Raw genomic sequence first — 24,611 nt, 5'->3', positions numbered from 1 at the left:
CCATTTTTGAATCGCTCTGACCTTAAAAAAGCTTTTCATACTTTTATCAGTTCAAGATTAGATTATTGTAATGCACTTTATTTTGGTGTCTCACAGTCCTCCCTCAGTCACCTTCAGCTGGTGCAGAATGCTGTGGCCTGTCTTTTAACAAAACATCGCAATATTTATTCGCTCCACTGGCTTCCAGTTTCTTTTAGATTTGATTTTAAAATTGTATTTTTTTTAAAGCTCTCAATGCCCCACCTTATGTAACTGAGATGCTGGCTTTTCATCAGCCAAACAGGGCTCTTAGGTCAGCAAATCAACTTTTACTGGAAGTCCCGAGGTCACAGTATACTGGGGTGACCGGGTTTTTCTGTAGCTGACTCTGGGAATAAAGCTTCCCCCTGATATGCGCACCATTACTGACCTGGGTCTTTTTAAAGCTAGGCTTAAAACTTATTTATTTAGACACGCTTTTAATATCTTGCAATGTTGTGACATTTTTGTGTATTTTATGTAAGTTTTTGTTGTTTGTGGCTTATATTTTTGTTTTTATTGCTCTCACTTTTATTGGAAAGCACTTTGGTTCACCTTGATTGTTGTAAAAGGGCTTTATAAATAAACATGGATGTTGAAACGTGGCCTAACAGTGCCATCTACATTGAGGAGGAGAAAATGACACCCGTTTGGAGGGCTTCAAACTGTTTTACGAATGCATAGTCTGCTGCAATGGTTCAATGGTTTGCTGCAAACTGCTTTTGCAAAAGTTCGTTTTGACCACAATGTTTATTTCCTACTGAGAGAATGAAACCATCAACGTAACAAAGAATTTTGCTACAATGTTGGTGTGCAAACTGTCAATTACATTCTTCTGCAGCACGTTGACCTTGCGTTCCTTGACGTCAAGCATGTCTTTGAGGTCGTGAATTTCTCCATTCAGCGTGCCCTTCTCCTCCGACATTTCCTGTATTTGCTTGCTCTTTTTATTAAGCGTAGCCTCCTTCTCCTCCAGACGTAAGCGCCAGAGCATCGACCTGAAAACACAGGCACAAAACCTCATGCAGACACATGAACTGATACTTATTGTCCCATTATAACACTATTATTCATGACAGTGTATACAGGAAACACACTAATACTTGGCCAGTCAGGGCACATTAACACGTCAGCTAAAACTCCACTAATCACATGCTGGCACTGGTTACACTGGATTATGATAAAAAGTATGATGATAGACTAACTACAGAATTAAAAGGCTTACACAAAAGAAGCCATTCATGCCCCCTGCAATTTCATAACATGTTTGATACAAACAGTGCCCCCTAATGGTCTTGCAAGAAAACTGCATTAAATACAACAGCTTTTCATTGACACACAAAAGAACATTACTTCCAATCAATATTGTCCTTATAGATGGAACATAAAGTTCAGGAATAACTTTATATTCTTAGCCCTAAAATATGAACAAAATTACTTTAATGCAGATAACAGAGAAACTTTTTTAATGTTCCAAGTATATATACCATAAAAGGGTAATTCTATTATATAATTCTTTCCAGAGCTCATCAAACGTGTCTAAGTGCCCTGTTATTCTAGTGCTACTTGATCTCATGGCGGCCTTTGATACAGTGGACCATGAAGTCCTTCTGTCTCGCCTTAATCACTTTGTTGGCATTCGGGGTACCGCACTTCAGTGGTTCTCGTCTTATTTGACCAATAGAACCTTTTCTGTAGTGATTGGGGGCTCGTCCTTCTCCACCACTTCTCTCTCTTGCGGGGTGCCACAAGGCTCTATTCTCTGGCCTATTTTATTTTCACTTTACATGCTGCCTCTGGGGTCCATTATAGCCAGGGATAATATAGCTTTTCACTGCTATGCTGATGATTTGTAAATTTATTTGCCAAAAAATGCTGACACAGGTGGGTCGCTAATTGATTGCAATTATGACATTAAACTATGGTTAGAACACAGTTTCCTTCACCTAAATGAAGAAAGGACTGAATATATTTTATTTGGAGAGTCTGTAACTTCTGACTTTGATGCGCTGACTTTAGTGCTTAGACAAACTGTCAGAAATCTTGGTGTGACTTTTGATAGTAGCCTCAAATTTGACAAATTGACAGCCTGTTTAAAGCTGATTTATTTCAGCTACGTCATTTGGCCAAGGTCAAACCATTTTTGAATCGCTCTGACCTTAAAAAAGCTTTTCATACTTTTATCAGTTCAAGATTAGATTATTGTAATGCACTTTATTTTGGTGTCTCACAGTCCTCCCTCAGTCACCTTCAGCTGGTGCAGAATGCTGTGGCCTGTCTTTTAACAAACATCGCAATTATTTATTCGCTCCACTGGCTTCCAGTTTCTTTTAGATTTGATTTTAAAATTGTATTGTTTTTAAAGCTCTCAATGCCCCACCTTATGTAACTGAGATGCTGGCTTTTCATCAGCCAAACAGGGCTCTTAGGTCAACAAATCAACTTTTACTGGAAGTCCCGAGGTCACAGTATACTGGGGTGACCGGGCTTTTTCTGTAGCTGACTCTGGAATAAGCTTCCCCCTGATATGCGCACCATTACTGACCTGGGTCTTTTTAAAGCTAGGCTTAAAACTTATTTATTTAGACACGCTTTTAATATCTTGCAATGTTGTGACATTTTTGTGTATTTTATGTAATTTTTGTTGTTTGTGGCTTATATTTTTGTTTTTATTGCTCTACTTTTATTGGAAAGCACTTTGGTTCACCTTGAGTGTTGTAAAAGGGCTTTATAAATAAACATGGATGTTGAAACGTGGCCTAACAGTGCCATCTACATTGAGGAGGAGAAAATGACACCCGTTTGGAGGGCTTCAAACAATGTTTACGAATGCATAGTCTGCTGCAATGGTTCAATGGTGCAGTGGTTGCTGCAACTGCTTGCAAAAGTTTGTTTTGACCACAATGTTTTATTTCCTACTGAGAGAATGAAACCATCAACGTAACAAAGAATTTTGCTACAATGTTGGTGTGCAAACTGTCAATTACCTTCTTCTGCAGCACGTTGACCTTGCGTTCCTTGACGTCAAGCATGTCTTTGAGGTCGTGAATTTCTCCATTCAGCGTGCCCTTCTCCTCCGACATTTCCTGTATTTGCTTGCTCTTTTTATTAAGCGTAGCCTCCTTCTCCTCCAGACGTAAGCGCAGAGCATCGACCTGAAAACACAGGCACAAAACTCATGCAGACACATGAACTGATACTTATTGTCCATTATAACACTATTATTCATGACAGTGTATACAGGAACACACTAATACTTGGCCAGTCAGGGCACATTAACCGTCAGCTAAACTCCACGAATCACATGCTGGCACTGGTTACACTGGATTATGATAAAAAGTATGATGATAGACTAACTACAGAATTAAAAGCTTACACAAAGAAGCCATTCATGCCCCTGCAATTTCATAACATGTTTGATACAACAGTGCCCCCTAATGGTCTTGCAAGAAAACTGCATTAAATACAACAGCTTTTCATTGACACAAAAGAAACATTACTTCCAATCAATATTGTCATTATAGATGGAACATAAAGTTCAGGAATAATTTATATTCTTAGCCCTAAAATATGAACAAAATTACTTTAATGCAGATAACAGAAAACTTTTTAATGTTCCAAGTATAATATACATAAAATGTATTCTATTATATATTATTGTACTGTATTTATAAATCTATTTATAAATCAATTGTATTTTAGTATTTTAGTATTGCTAGTTAATTAAGTGGTGTCTTTTGATCATATACATGTTTTATGACTTGCAAACTTAAACATGTTTTTGTGTGTCATGTATTAAACACTGTTGTTATAAATTCTGCTTATTTTTATGAATTATGCTTTTTATGCTTCTATTTTCTTCCCCTCTTTTTGAATAAGTTTTAAAAACAAATTCATTTAGACCATTTTGTTCATTTTGTGAACCAGTTTGACACTGCAATGAATCGACTCGAGTTGAATCAAATGAAAAATAATTTAATCAGAAATCAAACATAACAGTAGCTTGAAAAAGAAAACTGATATTCATTGATATCCATACATTTGAACAGAAAATGACTTTTCTAGGCCTGGAAATCATTTAAAATACCAGGATCCTGATATCCAGGATTTCCATGACAGTGGTAATCCTGGTTATGATTATAAAGTTATCTAGCTGGCTAACTAGTTACAGTGGGTATAGAAAAATATCACCTCCCATTAAAATAATCACATTTTGTTGCTTTGCAGCCTGAAATTGCACAGTTTTTGTTTTATCCAGCTGTATTTACTCAGTGCAACTTATAACATCCAAGTGAAAGATATAACACCAACATGTCAGAAAAAAAATAAAAAACAGAATAACAGAGTTGGAAAAAAGGATCACCTCTGTGTCAGTATTTTGTTAAATCACTTTTGCTTTAATTACAGCCTTTAGTCTTTTGGAATTTGTCTCTACTAACTTTGCAATATTGACCCACTCTTCTCTGCAGAACTACTCAAGTTCAGTTCAATTTGATGGTGAGCATTTGTGGACTGCAAGCTTCAAGTCATTGCACAGATTTTCGTCTGGGCTCTGACTAGGCCATGCAAGGACCTTTTTCTCCTTCAACCACTGTGTGGTCAGTTTTTCTGTGCTTTGGGTCAGTGTCATGCTGGAAGCCAAGGTAAACCTTCTTCCCATTGACAACTTTCTGGCAGAGGGCAGCAGATTTTCCACAAGAATTTGACTATTTTGCCCCATCCATTTTTCCTTCTATATTGACAAGTGATCCAGTCCCTGCTGCAGAGAAATACCACCATAACAGGATATTACCATCTCCATGCTTTACTGGAGGAATGCTGTTATTTGGATGGTATACTATATTTGATTTCTGCCAGACATATCGTTTGGTGTTGAGGCCAAATAATTTAATTTTAGTCTCATCTGCCTTATAATCTTCTAGGTGCATTTTGACAAAGCTCATTCGTGACTGCATGTGGTTTTTTTCTTGCAACCCTCCCATACAAGCCACATTTGTGGAGAATTTGTGATATTGTTGTCACATGCACACAGCGACCACTCTTTGTCATAAATTTCTGCAACTGTTTCAGAGTTGCTGTAGGCCTCTTAGTCGCCTCTCTTACCAGTTTCCTCCGGCTCAACATCCTGATCCAGGGAGGGTCTGTGTTGTAGCAAATACCTTATACTTCTTAATAATAGACTTCACTGTGCTTGTAGGCATTGATAAAGCCTCCCAAAAAAAATTTGTATCCATCTCCTGACTTGTGCCTGTCCATATCTTTATCCCGGAGATCTTCTGACAGTGCCTTGTCACCCATAGTTGATTGTTTGCTTCAGTTGCACTATCAAGGACTGATATGCTCCAGTAAAAGCTCTTTTCAATGCTGAGCTTATAAAAGTGACCACAGCTGATCACAGTTGAAAGTCAAAGGGCTTTGTGTGTCATTGAGAAGGTGATTAGTTACACCTGATTGAGTTTACAAGTCATTTTTTTGGTGGTGACCTTTTTCCAACTCAGGCCATGTCCACACGTACATGGGTATTTTTTATAAATGGAGTTTTTCCTTCTTGCGTTTTAAAAAAAACCTCTGTCCACATGAAAACGCAAAAGCATGCTATGAAGCACCGTCAGGGGCATGCCAAGCCAACAGGTGGCGATATAATCTCAACCGTAAAGCCATGTTGGCCAATCAGAAGCCTGAAAATAGAGATAACAGCGCATGCTCCGACGTAACAAGCCAAAATCTCCGGTTTTGCTGTTTACACGACAACACTACATCCGGAGTTTTTGAAATTCTTCACCCTGGTAGGAGTTTTCAAAAATGTTCGGTTTCAGTGACCTGGTGCTGCGTTTGCATGTGGATGAATGGCCAAACCGCATAGAAAAAGCTGTGGTTTTGAGAATACCCGCGTTCGTGTGGACAAGGCCTCAGTGATTCTGTTTTTTTGTTGTTGTTGTTTTTTTCTGACATGTTGGTGTTTTATCTTTCACTTGGATGTTATAAGTTGCACTGAGTAAATACAGCAGGATAAAACAAAAACTGTGCCAATCTTCATTTCAGGCTGCAAAGCAACAAAATCAGATTATTTTAAAGGGGGTGATTAATTTCTATACCCATTGTATGTCCGAATTATGTGAATGGCAAAGAGAATTACTCAGAATGGATAGGGGAAAAAATTAATCCAGTTATGACATAATTCTCATCCTAAATATCTTTCTTGAAAGTGGATTTGGTAGAAAAGGGATCTAATGAGAACTTAAAAGATATATAATGCACAAATATGATATATACATATACTTTTTTATCTAACCATACAATGCCAATTCATTGCCATAACGTAACTCTTACCTCAGTCTGCAAGATAGCAGCACGCTGTTCCTTGGCAGTGAGAGACTCTTTGAGTACATCGATGTGCTGTTTGCTGTCAGAAAACTGATTGGTGAGCGTCTCCAGTTTAGTCTGCAGGCCCAAGAGCTCAGTGTCCTTCCTGGAGAGATTCTGCTTCACCTGGTCAATCTGTGCAAGACAAACATTTGCTCTAAGTATGTGGAAAACTTTCCAGAAACTCCCCTTCAAACCAGACCTCCAAGCTCTGGTCAAATCTCACACACAACTTTTCCCCGAAAACACCTTTGCAGAATACAAATGCAGCAATGTTTTGTTTTAAAAGCATAAAACAGAAGGAAATCTGTAGTCATAGGACTGATGTGGGAATAAAACACTAGTTACGTATGTAACTGTGGTTCTGTGAATTCCAGATGACTGCCAGAGGTGGTGCTTAAGCACTAGTGGATTATCACAGTGCCAGCTCGATAGGTCACAAAAATATCTAAAATATACCAGGCAAAAGTGCATGGGGAAGCCCAAGTAGCAGCAGCACAGATATCCTTTATAGGGACTTCTCTGAAAGCAGCCCAAGACGTAGACACAGCCCTAGTGGAATGATACCCTCTGGCAAAGATTTTTTAGCTTTTTTGTAAGCCATAGTGATAACCTACACCTTGCACCACCACAACAAACAAAAAACTGATCTGTGCTCCTAAGATGAACAGTAGGAGTCACATAGCCCTTCAGGGCTCGCACAGACACAAAAGGTGATCCCTTGACTGGTTTGACTCTATTACTGACTGAAAAGCTGCCAAACTGATTGACTGATTTATAAACTGTGGAGGCAGAACTTTAGGCAGAAAAGAAGGATTTGGTCATAGCACAACACCAGAATCATCCGGCAACCAATGCACTCATAACTCACTAATGGACAAAACATGTAACTCACTTACACATTTAGCAGAAGCAATTGCCAAAAAAAATAAAAAAAGAAGAAGAATTCATTTTTTAAAGATATCCATTTCAGGTCAGCTGTCTGCAAAGGCTCAAAGGATGAGAGACAGACAAAATCAAATACAAGTGGAAATTCCAATGAAGGAAAATGGGGGTTATGAGCTGGTCTCAACCATCTCACACATTTAAAAAAAAAAAATAGCATAGAGTATGAGAACCAAGAGAAGAACCATTAACCAGTACATGAAGCTCAGAAATGGCTGCAACATATAACATAACAGTTTGGAGGCTGCTTTGCCTGAATCCAAAAGATGCTGCAAAAAACGAAGAACTCCAGGAACGTCACAGCATGTAGGATCTAACCCATGCTCATAGCACCATGACAAGAAAATCCTGCAACATGCTGCACAGAACTGAGGTGTGGATGCAGCTCTAGCATTAGATATGGTATGAATGACAGCAGGCTCACAATCTGCTAAGAGACAGTTGGTCCCAGAGGCCAAAACCAAAGCTGTAGACGGGCTGGATCCAGATGCCAAACTGCGCCATCCATCTGTGACAACAGGTCCTTCCAAAGCAGAAGCTGCCATGGCCTGCCCACCAATAGCGAAAGAAGCATGGGAAACCAAGGCCTGGCTGGCCATCGAGGCGCTACAAGTAACACTCTGTGGTAGCACATATTCTGTGTAATGTGTCCCACAGAAGTGGAAGGAACACAAAGCAGACAGTTTGGCCTATCGTGAGACAGAGCATCCTATATGTCTCTACATGTTCTCGCAAACCAAAGGCGACAGAGTGTTTATTGCAAAAAGATCCAGCTCTGCTTCGCCGAACTGGTGCCATATCTTGCAGAAGGGTGCAGAAGATCCCTTGACAGAGCAGGAGGTGGGTGACCTGCCCTCAATGATGAAAGAGACCAAGTGAGTATCTTGTCTGTGAGATGCAGGGACTTGTTCCCTGGACCCAGCTAGAGACCAATTTCCATAAACACCCCTGTGATTCCATGATTCCCCCCACCCGAGGAGAGAAGCATCAGTTGTGACCACCTCTCTACGAGATGGAATGACCCCTAGGGGAACACCTGACATCAAGAACTCCCGACGATTCCACAGTGTCAATGCCTGGATACAACAGTGGAAGATAATCTGCCAATGAAGAAGTCTGGCAGGGTTCAACTGCAAGCTGTTGTTCCACCGCTGGAAAGGCCTGAGGTGGAGCAAGCCAAGTGGAATCACAGAAGTGGTAGCGGTCAGCATCCCCAAGATTTGTAACAATGTATTGTACAGCAAGCTTGCACCCAGCTGGAAATGAGAAAGGAGCTCCAGAATACTGTCCACTCGGGCATGTGAGAGGGTGGCAAACATAACACGGGAGTCCATTGTCATTCCAATGTTAATAATTGTATTATTAACAACACTTTGCCTCGTTTACTGCAAGACCTAGTTTCTGCTCATGCTCAGTCTGGTGTCGCGGGCAGCTTGTTGTTTTGACTAAATAAGCCAGGATTCGCATCCCTCTGGAACACAGTGGATGTAGAGCTGCATTCATGCACCTTGTGAAGACACGGGGGGCCAGAGACAGGCCGAACAGTAGGACCTACTGTAGAACTGGTATGCCTGGTTTCTGAAACTGAATCAAAGAAATTTCCTATGGTGAGGAGCAATCGGAACATGAAAGTAAGCATCTATCAGATCAATGCTTGTACATGGAATCTGCATTTTCCATAGATGCCTGTGAACAGGCAGTCTTAGACCAAAGTTTAGGTGCACTAGACCAGTGGTTCTCAACCACATTCCTGGAGGACCCCCATCACTGCACATTTTGCATGTCTTCTTAATCAAACACACCTGATTCAGGTCACCTGCTCATTAGTAGAAACTCAAAAACTTGAAATGGGTGTGTCAGAAAAAGGAGACATGCAAAATGTGCAGTGTTGTGGGTCCTCCAGGAATGTGGTTGAGAACCACTGCACTAGACCCTATCAGGGAGTTTGAAAATTCTGCAATGAAATCCTTGCATGGTGGCATAGCAAACTTAGATCTAGTCGAAACTATCTAAAAAGATTTTGGACACGGGCTGGCTGTACTGGTGAGTTATCCAGTCCTAAGCAAGCAACTACCATCTGGAGCACAGCTAAGGTATCATCCGCGGAGGACAGAGTCAGTCCTGAGTAAATCAAATCCCCACTAGAACCCCCCGCGGCTGAAAAACTGTATTCACCTGGGGGGGAAGACTGCGCAGCAACATCTACCACATTCAAATGATCCTGGAAAAGCAAGTCAGATGCACTTGTAGAGAACACGTCAAAGTCAGCATGAGACGAGGAGAAGAGGAACTAAAAGTTTCATCATCCATTCTCTTAATAGCTACAGGCATAACAGGCTGGAGCATCTGAAGGCGGTGTTTTATCTCTGACATTTTAGAAAGAGAAGCTTCATCTGCCTGGTTGTTCTGTGACGTTGCCTTCTTAGATGGGGCAGCCACAGATGCACCACATTTCTGATTCCATGTGGTAGGTTGCGGCTCTGTTCCTCCAAGTCTCACTGCGGACTTGGGGTCCCATTCACCGTCTCTTTGACATAGGTAAAAGGATACAGTGCAAACACAGGTCCGTGAGAGCCTGTCTCATATGCTTAATTCCAAAGCAGGATGGACAATCATCATGGCCGTTGTCAGGCAGAACAGTATTATGGCACAACTTACAGGTCAATGGGAATCCAGTAGTAATAGAACCGTAACCAAAGACAATTAGAAATGTTCTCTTAGAAACTTACTGAAATAAGTTTAAAATATACATATAAACAAACTATAAAAAATATGACAAAAAAACGATAGCACAACACAACCCGCAAAAGTGCATAACACAACTATTTTACCTAAACTAAAATTAAGATGAGCTAAAGTGTCAGTCAGTCTGCGGGCTTAGCGTGAATCTCTATTTGGGGTCTGAGTGGGCGAGACGGCCTCTCTGGTGAGGGAAACAGAGCTGTGCGTATTCTAAGCCGGTTCTCTGAGTTTCTTATGGCAGAGACCTCTTGCTGCAGCTCAGCCGCCTGCTTTTTCAGCTCCTCGCCCTGAGCTTGGCTCTGTGCCAGTTCGTCCTTCAGTTGCTCTACCTGTTAGGAGAGGGTGCCGTTACTGCAACAACCAACTCACATGCTCACCCTGCGCCCATCCAAACATCACCCACGTTCACCTGTTGTTATCAGCAACCAAACCAATCAGAATTCACCGCACAGGCTCTCAATAGCTACAGGCATAACAGGCTGGAGCATCTGAAGGCAGTGTTTTATCTCTGACATTTTAGAAAGAGAAGCTTCATCTGCCTGGTTGTTCTGTGACGTTGCCTTCTTAGATGGGGCAGCCACAGATGCAACATTTCTGATTCCCTGTGGTAGGTTGCGGCTCTGTTCCTCCAAGTCTCACTGCGGACTTGGGGTCCCATTCACCGTCTCTTTGACATAGGTAAAAGGATACAGTGCAAACACAGGTCCGTGAGAGCCTGTCTCATATGCTTAATTCCAAAGCAGGATGGACAATCATCATGGCCGTTGTCAGGCAGAACAGTATTATGGCACAACTTACAGGTTATTTGGAATCCAGTAGTAATAGAACCGTAACCCATGATCACCGCAATAACAGAGGAAACCAATGTATAGACTTGACAACTGGCAGTCAGAGTACATTGAGGAGCACAACGTAAGGCTGAGCTAGTGAGTCTATTATACTCGAGGCTCAGACTAAGAACCCACATGACTTTTTTTGGTATATTATCTCAACCTATCAACCTATCGTGGTGATAATCCACTAGTGCTTAAGCACCGCCTCTGGAGGTCAGGAGGAATGAAACAGAACCTTGGTTTTTTTAATCATTTCAAAGTGAGAACCCTGATCTAAGGTAATCTAAACACATATTAGACAAATCCGTTAAGTTAGACACTGCAAAAACACAGAGCATTACCAGGTTATTTTAGCATACAGCAATCCCTGTAAATAGAAAAACTTGATGTATTAAGCTCAAAAACAGATGGACACATAGCACTCCATAATGCTCATTCTTTTCACACACAAAAAAAATAAAAACCCACAAAACAAAACAAAAATAATTCATTCTTGAAAGAGACACAAATTTTAGGATTAAGTACAAATTTAAATCCATTTTTCATAAACGGACAGTAAACAAAGAGTAAAAACACCATAAAACAGAGAAGAACTGTTCATCGCTAATATAAAAACAAACATCACAGCCTTGACATTCCCAGCATGCACTGGGGCAGCTATTGCAGGTTAGCATGGCCTAAAGCTGTAACTCTACTGGCTGACAGCCACCCTAGTGAAAACAGGTGTGTGCAGGCACAGAAGATGGCAAGAGACAATTCAGAGTGATAGAGAGATAAAGAGTCAAGCCTCATGGACATTAGTGCTCTACTCCAACCTGCGCTACAAACAAAAGAGAGAGGAATAGAAAGCAAGACAGAAAGCTCTGTGCGAGTCTAGTGTGGCATCCGACCTTTCGGCACAGCGTTGGGCAACTCTGCTTTCCTGATCAGAGAAACCCTGAGATTCCACCCGGTCAGCCTGAATGCTGCCACCCACCGATCCGACTATTGTGATGACAGTCGAGACTCAAAATTGAATATTTTTGATCAGTTCCCTTCACCACCCCAGACCTTTTCCACTGTTATCTCCCATCAAGTGTTGCAACTCTCTGTCTTTGTGTCCAAGAATACATTTTCCATGTCTTCTTCTTCAAGCTCTGTTTAAGCTGAATTTGATATGGAAAAAAAGACTAAGGTCCTTAATTAGTATGAAAAAGCGATACTGACTGACCACTAATCAGAATATTGAGAGAATGCACCGATATAGAAAATGTGACTGATACAAACAGCCAATGTTGTTATAATCGGTATTCAGTCAATGAAATAAATAGAAAAGAATGTGTATATATATATAAATTATAATATTATATGAGAAACTTCAACTTAAAAGACAATTAGAAATGTTCTCTTAGAAACTTACTTAAATAAGTTTAAAATATACATATAAACAAACTATAAAAAAAATATGACAAAAAAACGATAGCACAACACAACCGGCAAAAGTGCATAACACAATTATTTTACCTAAACTAAAATTAAGATGAGCTAAAGTGTCAGTCAGTCTGCGGGCTTAGCATGAATCTCTATTTTGGGTCTGAGTGGGCGAGACGGCCTCTCTGGTGAGGGAAACAGAGCTGTGCGTATTCTAAGCCGGTTCTCTGAGTTTCTTACGGCAGAGACCTCTTGCTGCAGCTCAGCCGCCTGCTTTTTCAGCTCCTCGCCCTGAGCTTGGCTCTGTGCCAGTTCGTCCTTCAGTTGCTCTACCTGTTAGGAGAGGGTGCCGTTACTGCAACAACCAACTCACATGCTCACCCTGCGCCCATCCAAACATCACCCACGTTCACCTGTTGTTATCAGCAACCAAACCAATCAGAATTCACCGCACAGGCCATGCGGTTATAATTTAGCCATTCAGCTGCAATTAAATGTCAATAAAAATGGGGAATTTTTAACTAAATGGAAAGTTTACTAAAGAAAAACAATATTTGAATATAGAAAATAAAAAAATAAAAACCTATAAAATATATACTTATACATATAGAATAGAATATTTAAAAATAAACAAAAATAAAGACTATAAAAGCAAAAATAAAAACCAATTTAAAATGCAACGTCAAAAAAGTTAGCAATGATAACAATATATTCACATCAAAAATGTAGGCATTTTCATACTCCTTTAACCAGCTGCGATACACACCATACCATAACACTAGTATCAGAGTAAATATTAGCAACACCACATGATGTCTGGTAAAATTCAACCCTACCAAAGAGTCAAAAACAATAAATCTGTGTTCAAATAACACATGACCTGCACAGGTTAAAAAGCAAAACAGTTGTAGTTCCCATGAGCTGCAGGTTCTACCTTATTCTTCATGAACTTGGAGTGACTGCGGTAGACCTCCATCTGTTTCATCTCCTCCTCTCTCTCCTCTGTGCTGAGAGCCCCGTTTGACTTGAGCATCTGTATCTCGTCCTCCAGGTCCCTCAGACTGCGCTCCAGAGAACTGATCTTAGAATCCTGCAGAGATCACAGAGATATTTGAGGAGGAGATGGACAAAGCAGAGGAATGAAGGACATGAAGGTGCAAAACTTTTAATATCTTATCAAGGGGACAGTTTAATCAAGGGGATGTTAAAGGTTCTTTATGGAACCTATAGATGCCACATGAACCTTGATTGTTAAGAGTGTATAGCCGCTAACCTATAAACAGCTTATATTAAAATTCTATGGTATTTTGTCTAACAAAAATCACTTTAAATAAAAAAAAAAATGCAATGTATTCCTATATTGGAAAAGCTGTTTTCTGTGTCAAATGATCCTAAAAATAAATTCATTCTAATATGCTAATTTGCTGCTCAATAAACATTTCTTATTATTATCAATATTGAGAACAGTTGTGCTATTTAATAATTTTGTAGAAACCATTATGCATTTTTGGATGCATTAGGATTCTCTGATGAATAGAAAGTTCAAAAGAACAGCATTTATTTGAAACAGAATTCTTTTGTAATATTATACATGTCTTCACGGTCATTTCTGATCAGTTACATTTTTCCTTGATGAGTATTCATTCCTTTAAAAAAAAAAAAATTATAAATAAAAAAACTCCAAGTTTTCGAGCACTAGCGTACAAATACAAAACTGACCTGATATCACAGAATATAAAAGAATGAAACAGAATATGAGAATAGTTAATAGTTTAGGTAACATTATTTTTAAAGCAATCAGTCCTGCTAGAGTTTGGGATTTACTTACACCAATCACACAAACATACACACACTTGCCTTCATCTCAATGACAGTCTGCAGGGCCTTGGTTTTGGCAGATTCTGGAGCCCCCTCAAATCGTCGGTGGAGATCCTGAGGAGAGAACATGAGATGAGGATTGTGAGGAGAAACCACAGGATAATAACAGCTTCCTCTACTGGCAGCCATCAGTTGATGAGGATCCATACCACCCCACATTATGTGCACCCCAAACACTGATAATAAAATAACCCAGACTTCTGATTTACACAGCCAAACTGTAAATTCAGCACACTGATATCACAGCATCTGAGGCAGAAGAGACACTTTCAGTCTGCTGGTTTGAGTGTTTATTCATGACTGAGTCCCTTATGAAAAAGAAAATGTACTGAGCAACTGACAAATATAGTGAGTCTGGACACCAAACCCATCAGATATGAATCCACACAGACATGCATGGAAAAACAGCCATGCATCTACACGTTTGGAGTCGTGAGAAGCATATGGAAAGCAGAGCAGTGCCTCAGGAAATGTAACTGTTGAAAGATGCTGTTGAATAATATTCACATCTAAAAGAGCTACATCATCACTATCTATTCCCAGGACGTTATAACAGCTGAAATCAAAAATGCTCATGAAAAAAAAAAACTTATATTCCCTTATAACATTAGTCAAAATGTGATTTAGGGCTGTTTTTCCCACTGCACCTTTAAGAGTTGTATACGTAAATGAATACTGCTGCCAAATATAGAAGAGGCACTGAACTGTGGTTTTGGGAGGGAGGTCTGTAGTGTGAATGTAACAGTATGTCTATTTAATGCACCAAATGCTTTTAAAAGAATAAAAGAGGGGAAAATTCCCATTTTCCATGACATGGCCATTTTTACTAACAGTTCCAGTAAGGCATTGGCAAAAGAAGGATTTTAAATCACTAGATTAAAAGAAGGGCTATTAGTTTATTTCCCCCGTTCTCTGAAGTCCAACTGGAGGCCCCAATAAATAACCTGAAATGCTCCTCTGATCTCTGTCCAATTCTTTATTTTAGCCCAGACTTCACCTAACACTTTAATCATGCATTACTGCATTAAGTGGCACTAAACTCACTGAGCCCACAGCACATTACAATAACTTATCTACTACTATATACTACAGGGATGCATTAAATTGATCAAAATTGACAGTAAAGTCATTTAAGATGTCACAAAATATAATTTAAAATAAAATGCGGTTATTTTAAACTTTCTATCTATCAAAGAATTCTAAAAAAAAAAAAAAAAAAAAAAAAAAGTATTACAGTTTCCACAAAATATTAGGCAGAAAAAAAAAAAAAAAAAGTTAAATCCACAGGTAGTTCCAAGTCAGAAATCATTCTGATTATTAATTTTGACAATCATTCTGAAATTGTAATAATATTTCACAACAGTATTTATGTAAGAGACTATAAAAGGCTTTTCAGAAACAATAAAGAATTTCACAGACCCCAAACTTTTGAACAGCAGTAGTTCAGAGGGTTGTTTGTAGGCATGTAATAAGCATATATGTGGACATCATGTAAACAAATAAATAAAATCCTGATCGCCCTGTGAAGGTTTCTTTTTCGTGATAATTATGTATCACAAAATTATTATACATACTTATTATACTTATGTATATAGAAGCTACCAATAGGAGTGTAGTACTGCCAAGTCCTGCATATTATCTCCCACAACCAATTGAGAAAGTGTGATGATAAGCTGTGTGTGTCCTAGACTAGTTAGAGTTTATTGTGCCATTATATCAACTGGCCACTAGATGTCACTGTAGCCAAAGTCCTGCTATTGACTGTTGGCTGTCTCAGAAGGTGCCTGACAAACATACAAAGAGAGAATGCCAGACAGAACTCCTTTCAGAACTACATAACCACTATATCAGCCTCGTATCTCATTCCGACAAAGATAAAAGGATACAAATAGCAAATTAGCACTAAAACGTTTGCTTGATTCATAAAGGACAGTAACTCACGTCCTTGTGAGTCCAACTTATAAGCAACATTCAACAACTAAAGTATGATCACATATCTGTCAACAAAAAATGAATCTCTTATCTTACTTATAAATCAAAAACTGCTATGCTAAAAGCCCATTGGAAATCCACATTGGAAACCTTTACTCAAAAGCTAATTCTCTTCAGGGTTAAGTATTACAAACTAAACTTATGTAACAAATCTGACTGAACAAAACTGAATTTCAGTTGAACTTGAATAAACTTCAACCAGCTTCATTCCTCGAGATAAACTACTAAACTAAATGTGATAAATGTGTCACCTGCCACATTAACAGTTTTTACTCTCAGCAACATCTGTGTCTCCTTTCATCAGTGTTCTTTTCAGTCTCTCCCGTTTCTATAGCAACAATGTTCAATGCCTTCAATTTGTAACAGGTTTCCCTCTCTCGTTCTCTCTCGGTTAAGCTTGCTCGTCCGGCGCAGTTTAAAATGACTAATCTAGAGCCCTTGATTCATCATCACCATAACTGGGAGTCTTAGTGAAAACATTTTACTGCGAATCATCTCTGGATAAATGACCAAGTACTGTCAGCATCGTTCCCAGAGCTGCTGTTTGGTTCTGTTATTCAATCCACAATAGCTGTTTAAATGTTGCTAAGTTGACATATTTAATGCTAGTGAATAGCAGATTTGTTTTCACTTTACTGTTTGGTTGATTAACCTGTTAACTGTCAGTGATTTTAGTAATCATGATATATCATTCAAACACTCAAAATTCATCCTGTGAAAACCGTTTTGAAATCGGACATTGTTACCATGAAATGGTGCTTTCAATCCTTTTAGCTGGCTCCTCCCCCTAATGTCAAGTGTCATGTTACAAAATTTAATACAATATTTTATACTTAAAACTTATTCTAATCTTGACAAAACACGTATAGTTGGAAAAGTCTGAGTCTCAAAAGTCCATATTTGGTGACTATTTTGAGACAGAAGTAATACTGTGACAGAATTTTATTCATTTGTGACAGAAAAATACTTTTCTTAAAAATCAGTGGAGCTTGGGTGTCACCCGGTGGCTATTTTTGGTATAGCGCCTAAACAAAATCTCAGGAACCACAATTTTTGTGATATCAACTACAAATTTGGAACCTAACTTAGTTTGACATACGGCTTTTATTTTATAGTAGTTTTAGATTTTTTATTTCAGAATTTGTATTTTTATTATTTAGATATTTTTATATGAAAATAATAAATATAAATAACTATTATAATATATTTATTTAAAGTTGTAGTTTTTAGTACAGTACTTTTTACAATGAACTTCTATAACTTTTTTATTTTTTGAAATGCTTTTTCTTCAGCAATAATCTGCTGATTGTCTTCTTTAAAAAGAGACCAACTGTATTACAAAGCATTCATGAATTACAACCATTTAAGCTCACATCTATGTTCAAAAAGGAGAGGTGACAGTTAAGAGGTTTAAAGGTTGCATAAGTATTGTATGATGGTTTTCTGAGGTTCTTCGGTGCTCTCACCTCCCTCAGCAAGACTATTTCCTTCTCTCTCTGCTCCAAAAGGCTTTCCAGGTGATGGATATGCATCTCGGCATCGGCCAACCTCCGTGTCCGCTCGTGGTCCTCCTCGTTGGCCTTGGCCGACAGCCCTTTGCTCTGCAACATCTCCAGGAGCTTCTTGATGGATTCGTCTCGGGCGCACAGTGTCTGTTTCTGCGTGTCGATTCGCAGCTCCATCTCCTCCAGAGTCTTCCTCAGGAGGAAGAGTTCCTTTGCCTGCCGCTCATGCTCACCGTGCAGCCGCTGGAAGTTCTCCTCAGTCAGCTCGGCGGTCAGGGGCTCGCCAGGACGAACGCTGGGGTCCTGCTGGAACAGCTGGTTCAGATCTCTCTGGATCCGCAGCTCGTCCTGGAGGGCCTGGATGGTCATCTGGATATGCTGCAGATGAAACAAATGAAAGAAAGCTTATGTAAATAATGGTCTCCTGCGACAAACTAGCGATACTAAAATTCTGGCTATATCTGGAAATGTTTATCTGATGTAATAAAGGAATGAACACATTTTAAAACAATATATTAAGTCTGTCGATTTAATTAAAAAGAAACAAAAACAGACAAAAATAAATAAAACCTAAACAACTAAACAGTAATAAAAACAGACATAAATAAAAAAAATTATATAAATAAATAAATAAATAAATAAATAAATGCAAACAAAAATAAAAATAAGAAAATAAATGAATAAAAACAAATAAATAATAAATGAATTAATAAATAAAAACATAAAAATAATAAATAGACTAAAAACAAATGAAATAAAATAAATAAGAACAAAAATAAGTAAATAAAATAAGTAAACAAACAAAAAAAACACTACTACAGACTGATTTAAATAAGAGCTAAGGTACTCTAAGATACTCTCATTCATACACAAAAAGAATAAATGATCATATTTATAATTCCCTAAAACCTAAACTTCTCCAGAGATTTTTTTTCAAAACACCACATCAGCTGTTAGAATCTACTCAGGACACTGAATCTCTGGAGGTTTGAATGCTTTTTAGAGCTCTAAACACATACGGCTATTACTTCCACCTGGAGCAGCTCTCTCGAGACCACGGGGTAAACACAGGCCACGCTCTCCAACCACACTGAACAACAAGTCCCAAAGGAGTGGGATTCATGAGAGTACCTCAGAGGACCAAAAAAGCAGTTAGAAGAGCTATGCTGGAACAAGAAGGTGTTCATGAAGGCCAGAGGGCATGAATTTAAGAATTGTCATGAATATGTCTGCAGGGATCACCGTGGTTACAAGCACCCTTTTCCCTTACACTGCAGAAAAACGTTACTGCAAAAACTTTCCACACGTGTAACAAGACAGAGAGTGGTTCAATTTAAGCAGGTACGATGACAATGATGGTAGTATTCATTTCTTTGTGCATGTTTTAGTCTGATTTCCACATGAAGACAGCAACATGTGCTCCTCTATGAACTTCTGATGTGAGACAGAAGGTGTTTTCACTTCCTTTTTAGCATGATTAACCAATTTACATACAAGAAGAGGACAGCATGTTTTTTGGCTTGATCCTGGAACACAAATACAGCCACTCAAGAAAACACACCTGTCTGTGATGCAAAACAGGCACCTTAAACACACCATACACCTCCCTTACAAAAGTAATAGTCTAATAAAAAAAAGTGAGTTTTGGTCATCAGTGAAAGACTTTGAATTATACACACGTATACAGAAAGAGACACTGATGGCTGTGTTACTCTATAAATATTGACTTTATATTCTCAACAGTTTGTAATGGCACCACAGAGACTGGACTCTGCATTATTCATTAATCTCCTCTGGCTGCTGTTATCTCTGTTGTGTGTGCATGTGTGTGCGCTTGGAAAAGAAAAAGTGAGAGAAAAAGACAGAAGGAAGAGAGGCAGAGACAAATAACACAGGTATAGTGTAGTTATATAGAGATACAGTACTTCTTTTATTATTGTAATGTTTTTTAGTTGTTTATTTATACATTTAAGAGAATAAATATTTATAAATTAATTAATTAAAATGTATTAAAATGTATTCATATATGGATACAGTACTTCTATCTTAATTGTCACATTTCTATATTATTTTTACATTCAAATAAATATTTATAAATAAAACAAAATGAAATGAATAAATAATATTTATAAATTAAATTAAATAATTAAAATGTATAAAACAAATAACATTTATTTATATATGAATACAGTAATTAAAAATGTGAAAATTATAAGTCAGTATTTTTACATTTAAATTTGAAATTAATAAATATAATTTATATATAATGAAAATATACAAATGAATGAATAAATATTTATAATTAAAACAATTAAAATACATACAATGAATAAAATGTGTTTATATATGGATAGAGTACAGACTTTCATAATTGCAAAATTTTTACATGTACATTTAAAATAAAAATATTTATTAATTATTAAAGGAATAAACTGTATATAATGCAAAACTGAAAACGGAGGTAGCAAACAGAATGCAGAATTGTAAATTTGAAAAATTTGATTTTAAGAAGTAAAATTAAACATAATGAATTTTATATAACTGCTGTAATTGTAGTTTTTAATAATGCATATAATTTGTCATTACAAAACTCACATTAAACATGACGCTTCATATTGTTATTAAGGGCACTTTCCCAAACAGACCTGTTTAAATCTTGACCTCTTAAAGGACTATATGAAACATCTTTCACAAAAAAAAAAAAACAGATTTAATCAGTACTTGTGAAATCACTTCTAAAGAGCAAGACAAGGCACACAGAAATCAATATGAAGTATCAGCCAGCCTTTAACTCAAAATGAAGCGGAATAAAATCTGTGAGGACAAAGAAGGGATCTAGAGTAACACATCTTAAATCTTCAGTTTAATCATTTAATTCTTTACATATTAACATAAAAGTGCCAGTTGTGCTAAAGAAAACCTAAAAGGCTGACAAGCAGGGTCAGGCACTGAGATAGGTGTCAGAGGCATGATGGGACAGCAGGCACAAAGATGGGACAGAGGTGAAAAGGGCAGGCCCATGAGAACAGATTGCAAACAGGCCTCTATGGAGTAGTGAATCTAAAGGCTCTTACAAGAACCGCTGCAGGATAATGAAGTTATCATCAGGCCTTCAGGCTTTGTACATGCCTGATATGGCAATATTATATTAAAATGCCAATTAACTGAAACCTAAGACCAGCAAAAATAAGTCTGAACACCTCCTATGGGCCTATAAATGTGAGCAGACCCTGATCAGACACAAACATCAGATCAATAGTAATATCAACAAATCATTTATCAGAGTATGCAGTGGTTTGGATTTCTCTCACACACATTGATAGCAGTCTGTGCAACTGAAGACATCCATCGTGTCTTTTATTTCCACTCCATATCTCTTCACTCCACATCACGTATCCTGTCTGGTGGAAAGGTTTGTCCCATGTCTTGTCCCGTCTCTAATCTCCACTCCTACACTATCACTACACTATAATGATTGGGCACTGGGATTGACATTTCCTGCAGACATTCAACCCAAATATGCAAAGAGGCCCCCTGCTTTATCACATCCACCCTCAATCACAAAAGTTTCAAAATCACAAAACATTTAAACTACTACATTTTATTTTGGGGATTTTGTGACTTTTAAAACAGGAATAGTTCACCCAAAAATGAACATCACTTGCTTGTTTACACAACTTGCTCACCAATGGATCCTCTGCAGTGAATGGGTGCCGTCAGAATGAGAGTCCAAACAGCTGATAAAAAAACATCACAATAATCCACAAGTAATCCACACAAATCCAGTCCATCGATCAACATCTCTTGAAGCAAAAAGCTGCATTTTTGTAAAAGCAAATTCATCAGTAAGATGCTTTTCATTTCAAACCTTTGGTTCCGGCTAAATTACGAGTCCTCTATCTGTAATACTGCTTTCACCAGTGAAACTGTTGTCTAATCTGAATCAGGAGAGAAATATGCAAAGATCAAACATGGTTTACAAGCAAAAGCAGTCCAAAAAAGTTCAAGACAAATGTGTCAGTGGATTTTGATGTGAGAGGACAACAGAAGATGGACCTTTTCACTGGAGGAAGTTTTCTTATGGATTATGGACTCGTATTTTGACCAGAGGCAATAGTTTAAAAGTTAAGAAGCCTTAATGATGGATTTGTTTCTTATAATCACACAGCTTTTCACTTCGCAAGACAGTAATTGATTCACTGAAGTTGTATTGTGGATTATTGTGATGTATTTATCAGCTGTTTGAACTCTCATTCTGACGGCACCCATTCACTGCATAGGATCCATTGGTGAGCAAGTGATGTAATGATAAACTTCTCCAGATTTGTTCCAATGATTAGCATCTGCTAAACACTAGTGAGTTGGGTTATATTTATAACTGGTCTTTGCACTTTTATTTTATTTCAAATATAAACTTTACTGCTGATGCCAGGCACTTCCCTTTTCCAGGCTCGAGGGTCCCACACAAGACCAGCCACACAGAACACACACAGTCCAGACAGTATGACAGACAGCTGTGCTCACATACTACTGCTACAAGTCCATCGCCTGAGGACGGAGCCTCAGACTCACACAAAAAGCTATCGGTCAGCCTCAGGCAAAAGATTCAGGACTGCTTAAAAGAATAGACAGTGGCAAAATAAAACGAAAAAAATAGTAGTTAGCATTTCCATTCATCTCACTGGAAGCTGCAGCAGCTGCTAACAGGCCTTTCTTCAACCCTCCCACTTTCCTCCACGTGTTTGTTTTTTTTTTCCTCACTAGAAGGATCAGACTTTCCCGGTCCAACCCCCACAGATGGAATGTTTTCAAGGGAATGCCAAACCACAGAATGCAGCGGAGAGGGAAAAAAGACGGCTGAGGAATCCGCTGGATATTTCAACTGCGATGGGATACTTCACAGCAGCCCGCAGTCTTCAGAAGACTCTAAATGAACCTAAACTATGGATTGACAAGCGTTGGGCCTTGTTTTCCTAATAACAAGTATACGGCGAGGCTGTAATCTCGAGCATGTGCGAACTCTGACCCTTAACAGCCCGCCAGCATTCTATGAATGTTGGTTGGGCCACAGTGAATGACCTGAGGTGCTCTGCCAATCAGCACAAACTCATTCAGCCCTTCAACTAACATGTTCCAGAGAACCAGAATCCCACACAAAAATGCTAGAGCCACACCTCCCTTTAACACAGCACATTTCACAGCATAATTAGACAATCCAGTGTGGTTAAAAGACGTTTTATCTTACAGAGATATATATTTTCCATATTAAAAATTGTACTTTCATGAGTACTGAAGAAGGTCTGGATGTTTTTATCCAACAGCTAGCTATAGCTACTTAGGCACTGTTGTACCAAACATGGTCAGGCTAAATCTGGTATATAATATATAGTGTATACAATGCCCACTTTTAACAATCTAAATATCATCAAATAGTTAAAAACAAGTCCTTTTCTATATTGTTTTCCTTGCTCTTTTACTCAATAAGGTCATATTACATAAGTATAACGAGTTGCAAACAGAAATTCCGACTGACTTTTAAACAATGGATGATGGTTAAACGATTGGTGTTTTTCCACTGTTTGACTGGCTTTTACCACCATGCCTACTGAGCTCTTTCCTACCTGGTGAGGTGATTCCTCACAATGAATCGACATCATGAATAAATCATAGCAAGTGCACTAATTAATTGATTCCATTCCCTGTGTGCGGGCAGACTAATGAGGAAACTCAACGGCAAACCAACAGCACACAGAGGCTGTGGTATCAGGTGATAGAGTCATTGACATCTATCTTTAACAGCACAAAAAGCTTGAAAAATGAAAATGAAAATTTGCTGAAATTGTACTCACCCTCAGGCCATCCAAGATGTAGATGAGTGTCTTTCTTAATCAGAACAGATTTGGAGAAATGTAGCATTACATCACTTGCTCACCAGTGGATCCTCTGACGGCACCCATTCACTGCACTGAGCAAGTGATGTAATGCTTAATTTCTCCAAATCTGTTCGAATTAAGAAACAAAGTCATGTACATATTGGATGGCCTGAACTATTCTATTCTTTCAATTAAAAGAATTTGTATTACTTTCTTTAATCTCTTTTCCAAAACAGGGAACAATAAAGAAACTGAATGGTTTGGGAAAAGAATCGGTCAGATTATGCCTGGTACATCAAAATCCTTCTTTAAAAGAGCAAACCGGAAAGGAAAGTCCTATTTTCCATGACATTTCCCCTTTAAGTCTAGATCTCTCCAATTAGCTCTGTTCTTCATGTCTGTCTGTGTCTCAGCCTCCTATGGGCCACTATTGTGTCCCGATCGACTCGCCTCGAAACCTTCCAGTAGCACAGTCAGACCCTGCAGGTCACCATCACAATACAGGCCCGTCATTCAGTTCCACTGTAGCAATTAGAGCTTGTCTCCTGCCTTGAGTCGGCACAGACTTTAGGTCATCTGTAATATTCACACATGCATCGTACAAGGCTCTAGCTCATCCTAGCTTTTTCAAATGCTTGGTCATCAAAGATCTTAAAATGCCTGTAAGAACACACACTATAAACTTTCATTAATAAACACAATTCATGTCCACATATTACAAAATGCAACTTTAAAATGCATACTGGTGGTTAAAAAGACATTAATATCCGAGGACAGTCTCTATACAACACTGCCGAATTTCAGTATTTAAAGTTGATATTAATGGAGTTGAGGAAAGGAAATCTCCACAGTTTGATTCAAAGGGCTCATTGAGAACTGGGCCGGCTCTTGCAGAGCGTCTGCTATTGCAAGGCTACCATGGCAACAGAGACTTGCTGTGTCATGAAGCCCTCGAAGGAAGGCAAAGCCAGACAACTGAATGTGATTATGTAATTAACCAGATGTGAAGAGGGGAGGGTGTAATAGGATGGGAATAATAATTTAAAAACAGA

At 38.5% G+C, this 24,611-nt stretch overlaps 1 protein-coding gene across 12 annotated transcripts in view; it reads right to left on the bottom strand.

Annotated features, from left to right (window-relative positions):
- The window catches only part of LOC109075953 (ELKS/Rab6-interacting/CAST family member 1-like), a 191,814-nt gene that overhangs the window by 151,358 nt on the left and 15,845 nt on the right, over positions 1 to 24,611 (bottom strand). For all 12 annotated transcript variants that reach the window (XM_042738654.1, XM_042738660.1, XM_042738706.1 and 9 more), the window contains exons 3-7: positions 17,648 to 18,064; positions 14,169 to 14,243; positions 13,246 to 13,401; positions 6,349 to 6,516; positions 3,006 to 3,173 (exon numbers count right to left, since the gene is read on the bottom strand). In XM_042738654.1, coding sequence (XP_042594588.1) covers positions 3,006 to 3,173; positions 6,349 to 6,516; positions 13,246 to 13,401; positions 14,169 to 14,243; positions 17,648 to 18,064 — 984 coding nt within the window. The remainder of the gene's footprint in view (positions 1 to 3,005; positions 3,174 to 6,348; positions 6,517 to 13,245; positions 13,402 to 14,168; positions 14,244 to 17,647; positions 18,065 to 24,611) is intronic.

The sequence above is a fragment of the Cyprinus carpio genome, chromosome A4 (genome assembly GCF_018340385.1).
Source record: "Cyprinus carpio isolate SPL01 chromosome A4, ASM1834038v1, whole genome shotgun sequence".
Classification (NCBI taxonomy): Eukaryota; Metazoa; Chordata; class Actinopteri; order Cypriniformes; family Cyprinidae; genus Cyprinus; species Cyprinus carpio.
Note: the sequence above shows the minus strand (reverse complement) of the source record. Positions and strands in the feature narration are given on the sequence as shown.